The sequence below is a fragment of the Strix uralensis genome, unplaced genomic scaffold (genome assembly GCF_047716275.1).
Source record: "Strix uralensis isolate ZFMK-TIS-50842 unplaced genomic scaffold, bStrUra1 scaffold_329, whole genome shotgun sequence".
Lineage (NCBI taxonomy): Eukaryota > Metazoa > Chordata > Aves > Strigiformes > Strigidae > Strix > Strix uralensis.
This window is the reverse complement of record NW_027436923.1, coordinates 22,489-38,292: the sequence shown is the minus strand read 5'-3', so window position 1 is coordinate 38,292 and position 15,804 is coordinate 22,489. Positions and strand designations below refer to the sequence as shown.

At 69.9% G+C, this 15,804-nt stretch overlaps 4 protein-coding genes across 5 annotated transcripts; 2 read left to right on the top strand and 2 right to left on the bottom strand.

Annotated features, from left to right (window-relative positions):
• Positions 1–102: 102 nt before the first annotated feature.
• NOP10 (NOP10 ribonucleoprotein) lies at positions 103–498 on the bottom strand. Its single transcript, XM_074857833.1, has 2 exons — positions 396–498; positions 103–305 (listed from the first exon to the last, which is right to left on the bottom strand). The coding sequence occupies exons 1-2, from the start codon at positions 447–449 to the stop codon at positions 165–167; spliced, it is 195 nt and encodes a 64-aa protein (XP_074713934.1). The 5' UTR covers positions 450–498; the 3' UTR covers positions 103–164.
• Positions 499–604: 106 nt separating this feature from the next.
• CIDEB (cell death inducing DFFA like effector b) lies at positions 605–3,128 on the top strand. Its single transcript, XM_074857832.1, has 5 exons — positions 605–771; positions 1,192–1,315; positions 2,028–2,177; positions 2,438–2,634; positions 2,800–3,128. The coding sequence occupies exons 1-5, from the start codon at positions 737–739 to the stop codon at positions 2,921–2,923; spliced, it is 630 nt and encodes a 209-aa protein (XP_074713933.1). The 5' UTR covers positions 605–736; the 3' UTR covers positions 2,924–3,128.
• Positions 3,116–8,060, bottom strand: NOP9 (NOP9 nucleolar protein). The gene is made up of 10 exons (XM_074857845.1): positions 7,937–8,060; positions 7,066–7,581; positions 6,536–6,652; positions 6,311–6,452; positions 5,492–5,681; positions 5,159–5,299; positions 4,718–4,825; positions 4,071–4,289; positions 3,690–3,795; positions 3,116–3,597 (listed from the first exon to the last, which is right to left on the bottom strand). The coding sequence occupies exons 1-10, from the start codon at positions 8,058–8,060 to the stop codon at positions 3,440–3,442; spliced, it is 1,821 nt and encodes a 606-aa protein (XP_074713946.1). The 3' UTR covers positions 3,116–3,439.
• On the top strand, positions 7,981–15,379 carry RABGGTA (Rab geranylgeranyltransferase subunit alpha). Of its 2 annotated transcripts, XM_074857830.1 has the most exons (16): positions 7,983–8,345; positions 9,106–9,207; positions 9,283–9,407; positions 10,468–10,634; positions 11,399–11,575; positions 11,654–11,737; positions 11,818–11,900; positions 12,050–12,151; positions 12,267–12,375; positions 12,454–12,505; positions 12,744–12,832; positions 13,397–13,485; positions 13,560–13,682; positions 14,369–14,482; positions 14,754–14,841; positions 15,090–15,379. In XM_074857830.1, exons 1-16 carry the CDS (start codon positions 8,088–8,090, stop codon positions 15,236–15,238), a joined length of 1,911 nt encoding a protein of 636 aa, XP_074713931.1. In that variant the 5' UTR covers positions 7,983–8,087; the 3' UTR covers positions 15,239–15,379. The 2 variants fall into 2 exon arrangements, with proteins under 2 accessions (XP_074713932.1, XP_074713931.1); XM_074857831.1 differs by lacking the exon at positions 14,369–14,482 and having other exon boundaries at positions 7,981–8,345.
• Positions 15,380–15,804: the final 425 nt, after the last annotated feature.

Sequence of the window (15,804 nt, the reverse complement as noted above, 5' to 3'; positions counted from 1 at the left end):
GCGTGGGTCGGACCTGTGGGCGGGGCTCGACCGCGGGCGGGGGCGTGGCCAAGGGGGCCCCTGTCTCCCCCCCCCTCCCTTTGTCCCCACCACGCGGAGCCGTTTTTCATCCCATCGCGTTTATTCCGCGGCCGCGGGCGGCGCCGGCGCCTCCTCCGCCCCCCTCAGAGGAGCGGGCGCGCCCGCTGCGTGGGCAGGACGCCGAACCGCCGCTTCAGCGCCAGGCGGTGCCGGGAGAACTTGTCGTCCGGGGAGAAGCGGGCCGGGTGGGCCGAGCGGGTGGGCTGCCCCGCCGGGGACACCTTCTGCGGGGAGGAAAGGGGCGGGTGAGGCCGCGCCGGGACCCCCGGAGCCCTCCCGCAGCTGCCCCGTTCCCCCCCCCGCGCCCCGGGTACCTTCAGGGTGTAGACGCGCTCGCCGCGCTCGTCGCTGTAGCACTGGAGGAACATGGCGGCGCCGCCCGCAGAGCGCGACAGGAAGGGGCGGGGCCGCGCGGGGCACCACGGGAAGGGGCGGAGGGCGGGGGCGGGGCCGAGGCGAGGGGGACGATGGGAAATGTAGTCCTTGAGGGGGGGCCCGCGCCGGGGGTGGCGCGGCCGCCGCCTCCTCAACGAAGCTGCCGATGTCGTTTAATGACTTTTTTTTTTTTTTTTAATCGGGGCGCCGGGGGCCGCCCCACCAGCGGCGCCGCCCCACCAGCGGCGCCGCCCCGTGAGCTTTGGACTTTGCCCCGCCGATGCCCGGGGCCCGTCCCGGGATGGATGTGCTGCGGTGAGGCGGCTGCGGTGGCCCGTGCGGGGTGTGGGGGGCCACGGGGGCCGCCGTGTCGGATGTGGGGGGCTATGGGGGGCCACGGGGGCCACCATGTTGGATATGGGGGCCACTATGTTGGAACTGGGGGGCCATGGGGCCACCATGTTGGCCATGGGGGGCTATGGGGGCAGCCATGTCGGATGTGGGGGGCTATGGGGGCCACCGTGTTGGCTGTGGGGGGCTATGGGGGCAGCCATGTTGGCTGTGGGGGGCAATGGGGGCCGCCATGTTGGCTGGGGGGGCTATGGGGGCAGCCATGTTGGCTGTGGGGGGCTATGGGGGCCACCATGTTGGCCGTGGGGGCCCACGGGGCCGCCCCATCGGGGGCAGGGGACACAGGAGGCCAGGGCACCCTGTTAAGGGCACGGCCGTCCCCAGGGCGGTGGCCCGCCGGGCCTGGTCCCCCCCGGCCCCGCAGCCGCGGCCCTTCTGGGTGTGCGACCAGCGGCGGGGGCGGCCCCGGGGGCTGGTGGCCGCCAGCCTGGAGGAGCTGCAGGAGCAGGTGAGGGGCAGCGACCCCCCAGTACCCCCATTGGCCCCTGGGACCCACCCAAGACCCCTCGTTGCCCCCAGTTACCCCCACAGCTATGGAGTTCCCCCAGGCCGCACTGTGATTGCCCCCGGGACCCCAAATTGCCTCCAGCACCCCCCAAATGCTCCCAGGACCCCCATAAATAACCTCAAATCTTCCTCATTGCCCCTAGGCTACCTGTCATCGCCCCTGCGAGCCCCCCACGACCTCTGATTGCCCCTTGGGAGCCCCCCCCATTGCCCCTGCCCCCCCCCACTCCCTCCCTGACCCCCATAATTACCCCGGTGCTTCCGACTTCCCCTGAACCCCACTCAGCGTCTTTAATTCCCATCAGAAGCCCCCCAGGATCCCCACGTTGCCCCGTGGGAGCCCCCCCAGAGTATTTAATTGCCCCCATGCATATGCAATTGCCCCCAAGACGCACTGTAATTCCTCCTGGCACCCCATAATGACCCCGGTGCTCTCTGGCAGCCTCTTCCAACTGCCCCTGCCACCTCCCCAGAGCCTCTAATTGCCCTCAACACCCGCCAATTTTCACCCTTGATCCTTAATTACCCCTTGGGATCCCCCCCCACATCCCAATCACCCCGACAGCCTCTATTTGCCCCTGGATCCCCCCTGTCACACCCCTCGGGTGCCCCGTAGGCGGCCCCACCCCCCTGACTGCCGCTGGGCCGGGCAGGCGGGGCAGGCGCTGAGCCTGGGGCCGCCCGTGACGCTGGTGCTGGCGGAAGACGGGACGGCGGTGGAGACCGAGGGGTTTTTTGGGGCGCTGGCCCCCCACACCCCGCTCATGGCCCTGGCGCCGGGGCAGCACTGGGAGCCCCCTAAGGTGAGACCCCCGCTGGGACCCCCAATACCCCCCGTGAGCTCCTATTGCCCCAATATCTCACTTAAGACCCCCAGACCCCAGATCGCCCCCTGGGACCCCCAAAACCCCTCTGATCCTTCTTGGGGCCACCCCACGGCCCCTTAGGAGCCCCAAATCTCCCCACGAATGTCCCAAAACCCACCCCCGAGACTCCCACTTGCCCCACGACCCCCCCTGGCCCTTCATTGCCCACAACCTCTCTCCCCCCCCCGCCCCCCCAGGCGCGGCTGTTCAGGGAGCACTGGGAGCCTGAGTCCCCCCGGGCTGGGGGCTCCTGCCCCGGGGACGAGGTGGCCCGGGTGACGGTGGCCCTGGCCAGGGCGAATCCCCACGACCTGGTGGGGCAGCTGCGGGTGACTGCGGCCGTGAGGGGCCTCCGCTGCGACGTGGGGGGGCTCGGCCCCGAGCGGCTCCTGAGGTACGTGACCCGCGGGGAGCCCCCGTGGCTCTTCCCTGCACAGGGGTTCAAGGGGGGGACAGGAGAAATTTTTGCCTCCTCCGGTCATTCTCTGCCCCATGGGGTCGTCTCCTGCCCCCCCCCAGATCCCCCCAGGGCAGCTCCGAGCGCTTCTCTGCCCCCCAGGGAGCTGCTGCGGCTGCTGGTGGCGGTAACGCGCGCCGCGGGGCAGAGCCTGCTGGGCCTCTCCAGCGCCCTGCGCCGCCTCCTCGACAGCGCCTCGGCACAGAGGGGGGGCTACGGCCGGTAACCCGCCCCCCCTTCCCCTGGAGCCCCCCCCTTCGTGAACCCACCAACAACGGGCTGAAAAAACACCCGCTCGGGCTTGGACAAGCCCTCGCTGGGACAAAGCGGCCGCCTCCGAGGGGATAAAGGGCGTTGTGGGAGAAAAGAGGGACTAAGGGACCGAGCACCATCGGCTCCCCCCCAATAAAATAGGCAATTGTTAAAAATAACCATGGATTTACATAGAAAAATACACGTTGGGAAAGGAGGAGCAGACAACGGTCGGACAAGAAGTACCAGAGTGGCCCCGCCCCTCACAACACTCTATGGTGCTCCTGGAGCCGCCCGCTCTGGCACAGAGTCCTCCACGGACTCTGTGGTTCGGTCCTCCAGAGCAGATGAGACAGGGGAAATAAGAGCCGGAGCGGCACAGGGGCTCTCTGTGGTCTTCTGCGACTCCTGGAGACGCTCTGTCGCTCTCCTTCCCTTCTCTACGCCCCGCAGTCCTCCAGGAGGGCGCTGCTCGGTGCCCCCGGGGGGGTCAGTCCTCCAGGACGGGCGCCAGGAGGCCGCGGCGGCGGTCGGGGGCCGCCTGCAGCCGCTCCCAGAGGCGACGGCGGCGGAGGAAGAGGTCAAGGGCGAGGGTCCGGGCCACGCCCCGGCCGTGGGGGTCGCGCTGCAGCGCCTCGCGCTGGGAGGCTATGGGGAGCCGGGTGTTAGGGCGGGGCCCGGATGCCGGGGTCCATCCCCCCCACCTCCACGTTGTGCCCCCCGGCACCTCCAGCACTCACCCAGCTCCCCGGCGATGGCGGCACGGGCGGGGGCAGAGGCCGAGGCCCAGACGGCGTCGAGGACGCGGCTGCCGTTGCGGTGACACGCCAGCGAGAGGAAGTGACCCTACGGGGGGCGGGGAGAAGGGAGGAAGTGCTGTCAGCAAAGGAAGAGCCGTGAAAGCATCGGGGCGGGGCGATAAAAGCCCCCGCTTAGTTACGGGAGGGCCTTGAAACTGCTCCACAGCACAATGGGGAGCCATGAAACCGCCACACGTCGTAGAGGGAGACCTCGAAACCACCACAAGACACCCTGATAACGGGCATCCGGCCCCAAAATGCTGCCAGGGGGCTCTGAAAGTGGAGGTTCGACCCCGAACCAGCGCCGGGGACCCCACTCACCTTAAGCTTGCGCAGGAGGCGTCGGCGGGCGCGGGTGGGAACGGTGGGGGAGGCGAGGAGGGCGTCCCAAACCCGGCTGCCAGGGGGGCTGCGGGCCAGGGCGGCCAGCGCTGGGGGGGGCAGCGCCTCCAGCCCCCCCACGACCGGCCCCGGGTCCCCAAAGTGCAGCAGGTGCTGGAGCAGGAGGGAGCCGTGGAGCGTGACGGGGCCCAGCGAGGGCTGCGGAGGAGAGAAACGGGGAGAGGCGAAGGGGGGGGCGAGATGGGGCATCAAGGGGTCCCCAAAAGCCCCATCGGGGGGGTCTTGGGGCGGATATGGAGAGAAAAGGGACGTTTTGGGGGAGTGAAAGGGGATTGGGAGCATCAGGGGGGGCAATGAAAGGAGTTGGGGGCAATTGGACCCCCCCAGGGGGTCTTGAGGGGTAACAAGGGGCCCGAGGGGGCAAAACCAGAGAACGGGGAGCACAAATGATCGTGCAAAGGGTTAAATAACGGGTTTTGGGGACGAAAGCAGCAGCCAGAAAAGCACATCAGGGTGCGGGGGGGTGCAGGGAGCAAGCGAGAGGAGACTGGGGGCAAATGGGGCGTCAGGGGGCAAATGGGGGGGAGGGAGGGAACCGCGGTGACACCCCCCAGCCGCGCCCTCACCTCTGGCTCCGCCCCCTCGTCCTTGTCCCCGCCCCCGAAGGGGCGGAGCCCCCCCAGCAGAGCCACACAGCCCTGGCGACGCTCCCGCGGCTCCCAGCAACCGAAAGCCTATTGGAGGAGAATGGGAAAGGAGGCGGAGCTTAGTGAGGGGCCCCGCCTGGGTTCAGTAAGGAGGACACGCACTAGGACCCGGGGGGAGCACTAGGGAAGGGGCGGGGCTTCCTGAGTAGGGATGTGGCCTGCTTAAGAGAGTTCTTAAAAGGGCAACGGCATTAATGGTGGGCCCACCCCGTGCGCCAGCCAATAGGGAGGTGGCACTGCAGAGCTGGGCGGGCATTGGGGGCGTGGCCTGAGTGGGAGGAGCTCGTTCAGGGAAAGGGGTGGGGCCTATTTAAAGGCACAGGCCACAGGTTTTGGGTGCGGTGGGGGGGCGGGGCCTACCTGGAAGAGGTGGCGCAGGGCCTCCTGCTGCAGGCCGGGGTGGCGCCGGCAGGCTCCCGTCAGGGCCGTCAGCACCCCGGGGTGCCCCCGGGCCAAGGGCTCGGCCAGGGCGGGGCCCAGCTCACACAGCACCTCCCCCACCTGGAGGAGGTGGAGACAGCATCAGCCCCACCCCCAAGCACCCCCCACCCAATAGCACCGCCCCCCAAGAGCAGCACCCACTAACCCCGCCCACAAACACCCCTTTTCTCTTAAAACCCACCCAAAATCCCCCACCTGATCAGCTCCAGCTCCATCCCTTTAAGCCCCGCCCCCCCTCCCAGCCCCACCTACCACATCCGCAGGGGCGTGGTCCAGCAGGCGCTGCAGCCCATGATTGGCTACCCGGTGCGTGGCCACGCCCCGCAGGTGCCCCTTCAGCTGCTGCTGGAAGAGCTCCCGCAGGCGCCGCGCCCCGGCCACCGCCATGGCCGCCTCCAGCAGCCGACTGCGCTCGGGGTCCTGCAGCGCCCGCACCAGCGCGCTGGGGACAGCCAATCAGCGAGGGGCAGCCGGGACCCCCAGCCAATCCAGAGCTGGCCCCCAAACAACTGCAAACAGCCCCAAAACCATCTGACCAATCGGTGACCGCCATCAGTAATACGTTGATTGATAATGAAAGGTCTGGGGCGTGACTGACCAATCAGCAGAAGGGTTTTAGGACCCCTGGCCAATCAGAAGCAAGCGTCAAGAAGCCCCCCAGCCATTGGAGGGGAGCCTGGGGGGGGCCACCCAACCGGAATCTACCTTACTAACACAGCTACCAATCAGAAGTGGGCCAAAACTCCCCCAACCAATCACCAAACAGCCCCTGACATGTCACAGCCAATCAGCACACGCCCCAGCAAATCCCCAATTAACGGCAACCACTCTCAAGACCAACTAGCCAATCAGAAAAGGGCAATGCAAAGCACCAGCCAACCCAGAAACAGACCCCAGGAACCGGCCAATGGCGAACAGACAGCAACAACCAATCAGCAAAAGCCACCTGTGAGCCGCCAGCCAATCAAAAACCACCCCCAATTGTCTCTCAGCCAATGGACGATCGCCCTCAGAGCCAGCTGGCCAATCAGCAATGCCCCTGCCCCCCGGGAACGCCCAATGGGGACTCACCTCTCGGCCGGGGCGGGGCTGGGCGGGGCCAGCTGGCCAATGACGGCGTCGCAGAGGCGGGAGCACGCGGGCGATTGGCTGCGGTGCAGCGCCTGCAGCGCCCCCTGCAGGCAGAGGCTGGCGCCGGGCGGGGAGAGCAGCGCTGGGGGGGGAGGGACAGTCAGGGGGGGCGGGGGCAGGTATTGGGGGTATTTACTGGGGGTATTTGCCCCCCCCCGTACTCACAGGGCAGCTGCTCCTGGAAGGCGTCGGCCAACTGCCCCAGGAGGGGCAGGAATGAGGGGGGAAGCTCCGCCCCCTCAGCCTTTGGCCCCGCCCCTCCCGGGGGCGGCTCAGGGGCTCCTGGGGGTCGAAAAAACCAGCGATGAGGGGGGAGGGGGGGGGCAAAGCTGCCCCCTCCCAATCAACGACGCTCCAGACCCCCACAAACACCCCTGTGAACCCCACAGGTGCCCCCCAGTCTCCTCTATCGCCCCCCCCAAACCCCAAACCACCCCCAGACCCCCCCAAATGCCCCCAAAACCCCCCAAATGCCCCCCATCCTCCTCCACTGCCCCCCCCAACCCCCAACCCACCCCCAGACCCCCCCAAATGCCCCATAAAACCCCCAGGTGCCCCCCCAGCTTCCTCCATCACCCCCCCCAACCCCCAAACCCCCCCCAGACCCCCCCAAATGCCCCATAACCCCCCCAGATGCCCCCCATCCTCCTCCACTGCCCCCCCAAACCTGCCCCAGCCCCCCCCAAGCGCCTCACCTGCCCCCGGGACACCCCCCAGCACCCGCAGCAGCGCCCGCACCACGAAGCTGCCGGCCGGGTGCCGGGCGAAGGCCACCAGGTCCCCCCCGACGGCGGCCGCCAGCTGCCCCACGGCCTCCTCCGTCCGCCCCGCCGCCTCCTCCTCCAGTCCCGCCGCCTCCCCCAGCGCGGGCAGCACCCGCCCCAGGGCGGCCTCCAGCACCCGGGCCCCCAGCGGGTGCCCCGCCGGCCCCCCCAGGCCCCCCAGCACCAGGGGGGGCAGCACCCGGCCCAGCACCCCCAGGGGCGCCCGGGGCAGCAGCGCCTGCAGCACCCGCGACCCCCCCGGGTCCAGGGCCACCCCCGGCCCTGCGGCCACCGCCTCGGCCAGCACGTTGGGGGCGAAGAGGGCTGCGAGAGAGCGGGAAACGGGAAAAACCGCGCAGTTACCCCAAAAAAGTGTAAAAACATGAAATAAAGCTAAACAGCACCTCGGAACGTAACGGCTGAGCGCTGACACCCTGAATGTGCCCCCTGAGCGCCCCCACAGCAGCGAACACCCCCACAGCCCCTCAGGGCTCCCCCAGACCCCGAAAATCCCTCATGGAGCCCCAAACCCCTCACAGACCCCCCCAAATCCTCGGGGAGCCCCAAAACGCCCTCACAGACCCCCCCAACTCCCCGGGGAGCCCCCAAACCCCCCTCACAGACCCCCCAAGTCTTCGGGGAGCCCCAAACCCCCCTCACAGACCCCCCAAGTCCTCGGGGAGCCCCAAACCCCCCTCACAGACCCCCCCAAGTCCTCGGGGAGCCCCAAAACGCCCTCACAGACCCCCCCAACTCCCCGGGGAGCCCCCAAACCCCTCGCAGCCCCGGGGCCGCCCCTCACCCAGCTCCTCCGCACTCAGCCCGTCCTGCAGCGTCTCCAGGGCCCGTCGGAAGTACCCGGCGGTGTCGGGCTCCAGCCGCGCCCCGGGCCCGGTCTCGGCGCGGGGGCCCCGCCGCACCCCCATGGCGGAGGAGACGCGCTGCTTCCCGGCATGCACCGCGCGGCGGGGGCGGACCGGAAACGCTTCGCGCTGACCCGCGCCGGCCGCCGTAGGGGACGGGGAGGGAACATGGCGGCGGCGCGGTGCCTCGCTGTATCCCAGCATGCCCCGCGGCACGGCCCGCAGGCCCCGCCCCTCTCCCGGCCGCAGCCCCGCGCCGGTTCGCTCCTGCCGGGGGGTCCCGGGTCCCCCCGACGCCGCCCCGGACCCGCGCCCGCCCGTGCCGGAGCCCCCCGAGCTGCCGCCATGGTGAGGGAAACCGCCCCCCACCCCGATCCCATCATCCCCCCGGGATGGACCCCCACTGCCCCAGGATGCACCGGGGCACCGCGAGGACTCCCAGTGCCCCCCGTGACCCCCAGTGACCCCCAGTGCCCTCCCAGAGCCTCCCAGTGACCCCTCAGAGCCCCCCAGTCCCTCCCAGTGACCCCCAGCAACACTCAGCGCCCCCCAGTGACCCCCCCAGCCCCTCCCAGTGACCCCCCGTGACCCCCAGTGACCCCCCAGAGCCTCCCAGTCCCTCCCAGTGCCTCCCAGTCACCCGCTGGTGTCTCTCAGTTAACTTCCAGTGACAGCCAGTTCTTCCCAGTGCACCCCAGTTCCTACCAGTTGCACCCCAATGACTCCCAGTTCTTCCGAGTCCACCCCCAGTGCCTCCCAGTCTACTCCCAGAACCTGCCAGTTCTTCCCAGTCTAGATCCAGTGCCTCCCAGTGTCTCCCAGTGACCCCCAGAGCCTCCCAGTTCCTCCCAGTCTAGCTCCAGTGCCTCCCAGTGTCTCCCAGTCAACCCCTAGTGTCTCCCAGTGACCCCCATAGCCTCTCAGTTCCACCCAGTCTAGCTCCAGTGCTTCCCAGTCTAGCTCCAGTGTCTCCCAGTGCTTCCTACTCTAGCTCCAGTACCTCCCAGTAACCCCCAGTGCCTCCCAGTCTAGCTCCAGTGCCTCCCACTGACCCCCAGTGCCCCCCAGCCCGCCCCAGTGTCCCCCAGTATCCCACAATGCCTTGCAGCACGGCCGCCTGAAGATCCGCGCCCCGGACGCCGCCCGCCGCCGGCAGCGGGAGGAGAAGCTGCGGCTCTACCGCTCGGCCATGGCCACACTGCTGGAGAAGGTGACCCCCGACCCCTGACCTCTGACCCCTGACCGGTGACCCCGCGGTGACCCCGCGGTGACCCTGTCCCCCCAGCGGGCGCGGGGCGAGCTGGACGCGGAGGCGCTGGCGCTGACGGGCGCCGTCCTGGCCACCAACCCCGACGTGGGCACCTGCTGGAACCTGCGCCGCTGCGCCCTGCCCCCTGACCCGGCCGACTGGTGCGTGCTGGGGGGCACTGGGAGGGGTGCGGGGGGCACTGGGGGGTGCTTGGGGGACACTGGGAGGCACTGGGAGGGGTGTGGGGGGCACTGGGAGGGGTGTGGAGGGCACTGGGAGGGGTGCAGGGGTCAGTGGGGGGCACTGGGAGGGGTTTGGGGGGCACTGGGAGGGGTGTGGGGAGCACTGGGAGGCACTAGGAGGGGTTTGGGGGGCAGTGGGAGGGGTTTGGGGGGCACTGGGAGGGGTTTGGGGGCAGTGGGGGCACTGGGAGGGGTTTGGGGGGCACTGGAAGGGGTTTGGGGGGCACTGGGAGGGGTGCGGGGGGCACTGGGAGGCACTGGGAGGGGTTTGGGGGGCACTGGGAGGGGTGTGGGGGGCACTGGGAGGCACTGGGAGGGGTGTGGGGAGCACTGGGAGGGGTGTGGAGTGCACTGGGAGGGGTGCGGGGGTCAGTGGGGGGCACTGGGAGGCACTGGGAGGGGTACAGGGGGCACTGGGAGGGGTTTGGGGGGCACTGGGGGGAACTGAGAATGGATTTGTGGGTACTGGGGGCACTGGGAGGTTACTGGGAGGGGATATGTGGGTATTGGGAGGCACTGGGAGGGGATTTGTAGTACTGGGGGCACTGGGGTGTTACTGGGAGGTTACTGGGAGGCACTGGGAGGGGTTTGGGGGCACTGGGGGGGTTTGGGGGACACTGGCATGTCACTGGGACTGGGTCTGGGGCACTGGGAGGTTACTGTGAGGCACTGGGAGGGGTTTGGGGGCACTGGGGAGCACTGGGAGGGGTTTGGGGGCACTGGGGGGGTTTGGGGGACACTGGCATGTCACTGGGACTGGGTCTGGGGCACTGGGAGGTTACTGTGAGGCACTGGGAGGGGTTTGGGGGCACTGGGGAGCACTGGGAGGGGTGCAGGGGGCACTGGGATGTCACTGGGACTGGGTCTGGGGCACTGGGACGGGCGTTCCGGGCGCTGGGGGGCACTGGGCGGTGCCCGTGGGGCGGCACTGGTGGGCACTGGTCCGTACTGGTGCGTACTGGTGGGCACATCCCTGCAGGGTCCCGGCCGAGCTGTCCTTCGTGGGGGGGTGCCTGGGGGTGAACCCCAAGTCCTACGGGGCCTGGCACCACCGCGGGTGGGTGCTGCGCCGCGCCCCCGCGCCCCCCCCCGCGCCCGCCGAGCGCGCCCTGTGCGACCGCCTGCTGGCCGCCGACCCCCGCAACTGTGCGTACTGGGGGCACTGGGAGCACTGGGAGGGGCGGGGGTGGGCTGGGCTGGGACTGGGGGGAGCCTGGAAGGACTGGTTTGTACTGGCTTAGGATTGGGGGGAGTCTAGAGGGACTGGTTTGTACTGGTTTGGGACTGGGGGGAGTCTAGAGGGACTGGTTTGTACTGGGATGCGCTGGGAGGGGGGGTGGGGGCTGCTGGGCCGTGCTGGGGGGCTTGGAGATCTTCTGAGCGGACTGGTCTGTGCTGGGAGGGGGCGGGGGCTACTGGGTTGTACTGGGGCGGGGTTCTGTGGGCGTGGGGCTGTAGGACTGACAGGTAAAGCTGAGCTGAGGGGTGCTGTGCTTACTGGTTTATAGTGGGAATGGGTGGGAGAAGCTTTGGGACATCTGGGGATCTACTGAGAGAGCCTTTTAGGGATGTAGAGCTTACTGGTTTATACCGGGAATTGGCGGGAGAAGGCTCGGGGGGTTTTGGGACCTACTGGGAGAGGGTTTTGCGGGTGCGGGGTTCACTGGTTTATACTGGGAATTGACAGGAGAAGGCTCAGGGGGTTTTGGGATCTACTGGGAGAGGGTTTTGCGGGTGCGGGGCTCACTGGTTTATACTGGGAGCCAACGGGAGGCAGCCTGGGGTGTCTTGGGCCACAGCAGGGCCGGGGCTTGGGGCAACAACTGGTCTGTGCTGGGAGTCACTGGGGCGGGTCCGAGGGGCTCTGGGGGGGCACCGGCACCCACTGGTTCGTACTGGTGCCCCCCCAGTCCACGCCTGGGAGCACCGGCGGGCGCTGGCGGCCGAGGAGGACCCCGAGGCTGAACTGGCCTTCGCCGGGGCCCTGCTCAGCCGCGACTTCTCCAACTTCTCGGCCTGGCACCACCGCGGGCGGCTGCTGGCGGCCCCCGGCCACGGGGCGCTGCCCCCCCACCGCCTGCAGGCCGGTCAGTGCCCCCCCGCGACCCCCCCCGGGGCTCAGACCCCCCCAGTGCCGGGGACCCCCTGACCCCCCCGTCCCGCAGAGCTGGAGCTGGTGCAGAACGCCGTCTTCACCGACCCCAACGACCAGAGCGCCTGGGTCTACCTGCGCTGCATCCTCTCGCGGGGTACGTGGGGCCCCCCCGCACCCGGGGTCCCCCCCCGGGGCTCGGGGTGTCCCCCCCAATGCCCGTGTCCCCCCCAACAGCCTCCCCCCCGCCGAGGATCATCTGCCTCTACGTCAACCGGGAGGACGCGACGATGGCCGTGACCTTCTCCCGCCCCGTCGTGGTGAGCCGGGACGCTGGGGTGTCCCCCCCCAGCTCCCGTGGTCCCCCCACGGACACCGGGGTGTCCCCCCCCAGCTCCCGGGGTCCCCCCATGGACACTGGGGTCCCCTCCTGGATCCCGGGGTCCCCCCTGACGCCGGTTTCCCACAGGTGGGGGCAGGGGACTCGGTGCTGATGGTGACACTGGATGGCTCCGCCCTGGGGGGTCCCTGGCGCTCGGGGGAGGGGCGGCCCCGCCCCAGCCACACCTGGGTATCCGCCCACTGCTGGGAGGTTGGGGGGGGGACGGGGAGGGGCGGGGGGGGGGTGGAGCAGGTACAGGGGGGTCCCTCTGCGGCATCTCTGGGTTCCTTGACGCCACCGGCAGCTCTGTGACCTCCCCCCCGAGCCGGCCCCGCCTCCCGCCCGGCCCTGCCTCCACTTCCAGGTCACCTGGGGGCCCGACCCCGCCCCCCGCGAGGTGACGCTGCTCCCAGGTAGGTGTCCCCACCCCTTCCCCCCCTCCGGCGTGGCCCCTTTAAGCCCCGCCCTTCCCTGACCGCGCCCTCTCCTAGATGATGATGAAGCCTGGTGGCAAGAGCCCATCGCAGCGCGGGAGCTCTTCTGGTAAGCCCCACCCCCCATTAAGCCCCGCCCCTTTCCCAGCCTCACACCTTCACCCGTGCTGTTTTGGTGTGCGGCCCCTTTAAGCCCCCGCTGGCCAAGCCCCGCCCACCGGATGAAGCCCCACCCCCTCAACTAAGCCCCGCCCCCAAGAACAGTGTGCCTGGTGGGGCCAAGCCACGCCCACCGCGGGGCGGAGCCTGGCCGTGAGGGCGTGGCCTAATCGTAGCCCCGCCCCCAGGCCCGAGGTGGGCGTGGCCGAGGCCGCGGTGCTGCTGGCGCAGGCGCAGACGTGTCGGGAGCTGCTGGAGCTGGAGCCGCGCAGCCGCGGTGAGACCCCCCGTCCCCCCCAATAACCCCCGTCCCCCCGGGTGTGGGACCCCCCAGATAACCCTCGATCCGGGTGTGGGACCCCCCATAGCCCCACATCCCCCATCTGGGTGCGGGACCCCCAATAACCCCCATGTGGGTGTGGAACCCCCCCAATAACCCCCATGTGGGTGTGGGACCCCCAATAACCCCCATGTGGCTGTGGGACCCCCAATAACCCCCATGTGGGTGTGGGACCCCCCCAATAACCCCCATGTGGCTATGGGACCCCCAATAACCCCCATGTGGGTGTGGGACCCCCCCAATAACCCCCATGTGGCTGTGGGACCCCCAATAACCGCCATCTGGGTGTGGGACCCCCAACAACCCCCATGTGGGTGTGGACCCCCAATAACCCCCATGTGGGTGTGGGACCCCCCCATAACCCCCATGTGGCTATGGGACCCCCAATAACCCCCATGTGGGTGTGGGACCCCCAATAACCGCCATCTGGGTGTGGGACCCCCCAATAACCCCCATGTGGGGGTGGGACCCCCAATAACCGCCATGTGCCGGGGGGCGCAGGCTGCCTGCTGACGCTGGTGCTGCTGCTCTCGGCCCTGGACCCGCTGGCCCACGAGGATGAGACCCGGCGCTGCCTGCGGGACCTGCAGGTGGGCGGGGCTGGCGGGGAGGGGCGGGGCTGGTGGCGGGGCCTGGCGTGACCCCGCCCCCCCGCCCCGCACAGGAGGCGGACCCGCTGCGCAGCGGCTTCGTGGCCGACGTGGCCTCGCGGGCGGAGGCGGCGCTGGGGGTGCTGAGGATGGGGGCGGGGCCGGACGGGGCCCTCAGGGTCTGCCTGGCGCGGAAGGTAGGGCGGGGCCTGAGGGGGCGGGGCCTGGGGGCGGGGCTTAACGGGGAGGGGGCGGGGGGAAGGGCTGGGGTATGGTGGTGGGCGTGGTGTGAGTGGGGCTAGAGGTGGAGTGGGAGGAGCTTGGGGGTGTGGCCTAAATGGATGTGGTGTTTGCGGTGGGCGTGGCCTGGGGTGTGAGGGGTGGGGCTAACAGCAGAGTGAGAGGTGCTTGTGGAGGTGGGTGTGACCTGAAGGGGTGGGGTCTTGGAGTAGGATGGGCCTGGGGGGTGGGAGGGTGGGTCTAAAGGTGGAGAGAGGGCTTGTGGTATGGGTGTGGCCTAAAGGGGGCGGGGCTTAAAGTGGGTGGTGCTTGAGGTGTGGGGGCGGGGCTGAAGGTGGAGTGGGAGGGACCTGTGGGGTGGGTGTGGCCTGGAGTGGAGTCTTGAAATGGGCGTGGACTGAGGTGTGTGTGGGCGGGGCTAAAGGCACAGTGGGAGGAGCTTGGGAGGGTGGGTGTGGCCTCAAGGGGTGGAGCCTGAGGGGTGTGGGGGTGTGGCTAAAAGCACGGTGAGGTGGGCGTGGCCTGAAGGAGTGGTGCTGAGGGACAGGGCTGTAGCGGGCGGGGTCTCCGCAGGGTGTGTGGGGGGGGTCCGGTGGCAGGGGCGTGGCCACACGGAGCCCCGCCCCCCTGTCCCCGCCCGCAGGCGCTGACGGCGCTGCCGCTGCTGGAGCACATGGCGCTGGCGACGCACCTGGAGCTGGGCGGGAACCGCCTGCGGGGGCTGCCCCCCCCCCTGGGGGCGCTGCGGCGCCTGCGGGTGCGGGACCCCTCGGGTGACACGGGGGGACCCCGGGGTCGGGGGGGGGAGGAGGGGGGGGACACGGGGCGTTGGGGGGGGCCCCGGTGTCATGGGGGAGGAGGAAAGGAGGGGACATGGGGGGGACATGGGGGGGACATGGGGGGGACACGGGGGGGACATGGGGGGGACACGGGGGTCACATGGGGGGTTAGGGGGGCACACGGGGGGGTCAGGGGGGAACACGGGGGCTCTGGGGGGACCCCGGTGTCACGGCCGCCCCCCCCCGCAGGTGCTGGACGTGTCGCACAATGAGATCACGACCCTGGAGGGGTTCCCGCCCCTCCCCCGCCTGGAGGAGCTGCGGCTGGATGGGAACCGCATCCGGGGGCGGGGCTTGGGGGGTGGTGGGCGGGGCTTGGGGTGGTGGGCGGGGCTTAGGGGTGGAGCTGTGGGGAGTGATGGGCAGGGCTGGAGGCGTGGGTGGGGCGGGGCTTGTGGAGTGGGAGGGGCCTAACAGGTGGGGCTGGGTGGGGAGGGGCTGTGGGGCCGAAGGGGGTGGAGCCTGAGACGGACGTGCGGGTGGGCGGGGCCTCTGTGGGCGTGTGCTCCTTGACTCCGCCCCCAGCCATAAGCCACGCCCCCGCCCTGGCGTCGTTGGCCGCGTGCCCGCGGCTGGCTCGCCTGCGATTGGCCGGGACGCCCCTGGCCGCCGCCCCCGAGGCTGCCGCCCACCTGGCCCAGCTCCTCCCCCGCGTTGACGTCGCTCTTGCCTGATTGGCCGCTGCCTGGAGCCCCGCCCCCACGCTGCTGCTGACCCCACCCCCCGCGACTTGGCCCCGCCCCCTCCGGGGGTCTCTAATAAAATGGCGTCTGTCAATGGGGGAGGGGCTCGAGGCAGCCCCCCCCGCCCCCCCCCCCCCGGCCTCCAGTTCTCCCAGTTCCTCCCCCCCTCCCAGTTGCCTCATCAGGGCCAAACCCCAAACCGCCGCCCGCTTGCGCCATCGCTGGGGGGAGGGGCGGGGGGGGGAGGGGCGCGGCCTGTCCCTGTGCCCCCCCCCGGGCGGCTGCGTCAGCCCGGCCCCGCCCAGAGCGCCGGGGCTGCCAAATAGTGATCCATTATCCCCTGCGGGCCCCCTGCCTTGCCAAATAGTGATCCGTGACCCCCTGCGGGCCCCCTGCCTTGCCAAATAGTGATCCATGACCCCCTGCGGGCCCCCTGCCTTGCCAAATAGTGATCCATGACCCCCTGCGGGCCCCCTGCCTTGCCAAATAGTGAGTCATTGCCCTGCCCCACAGTTCACCTGCTGGTGACCCCCAATCCCTGCCCCATAGCATCACCC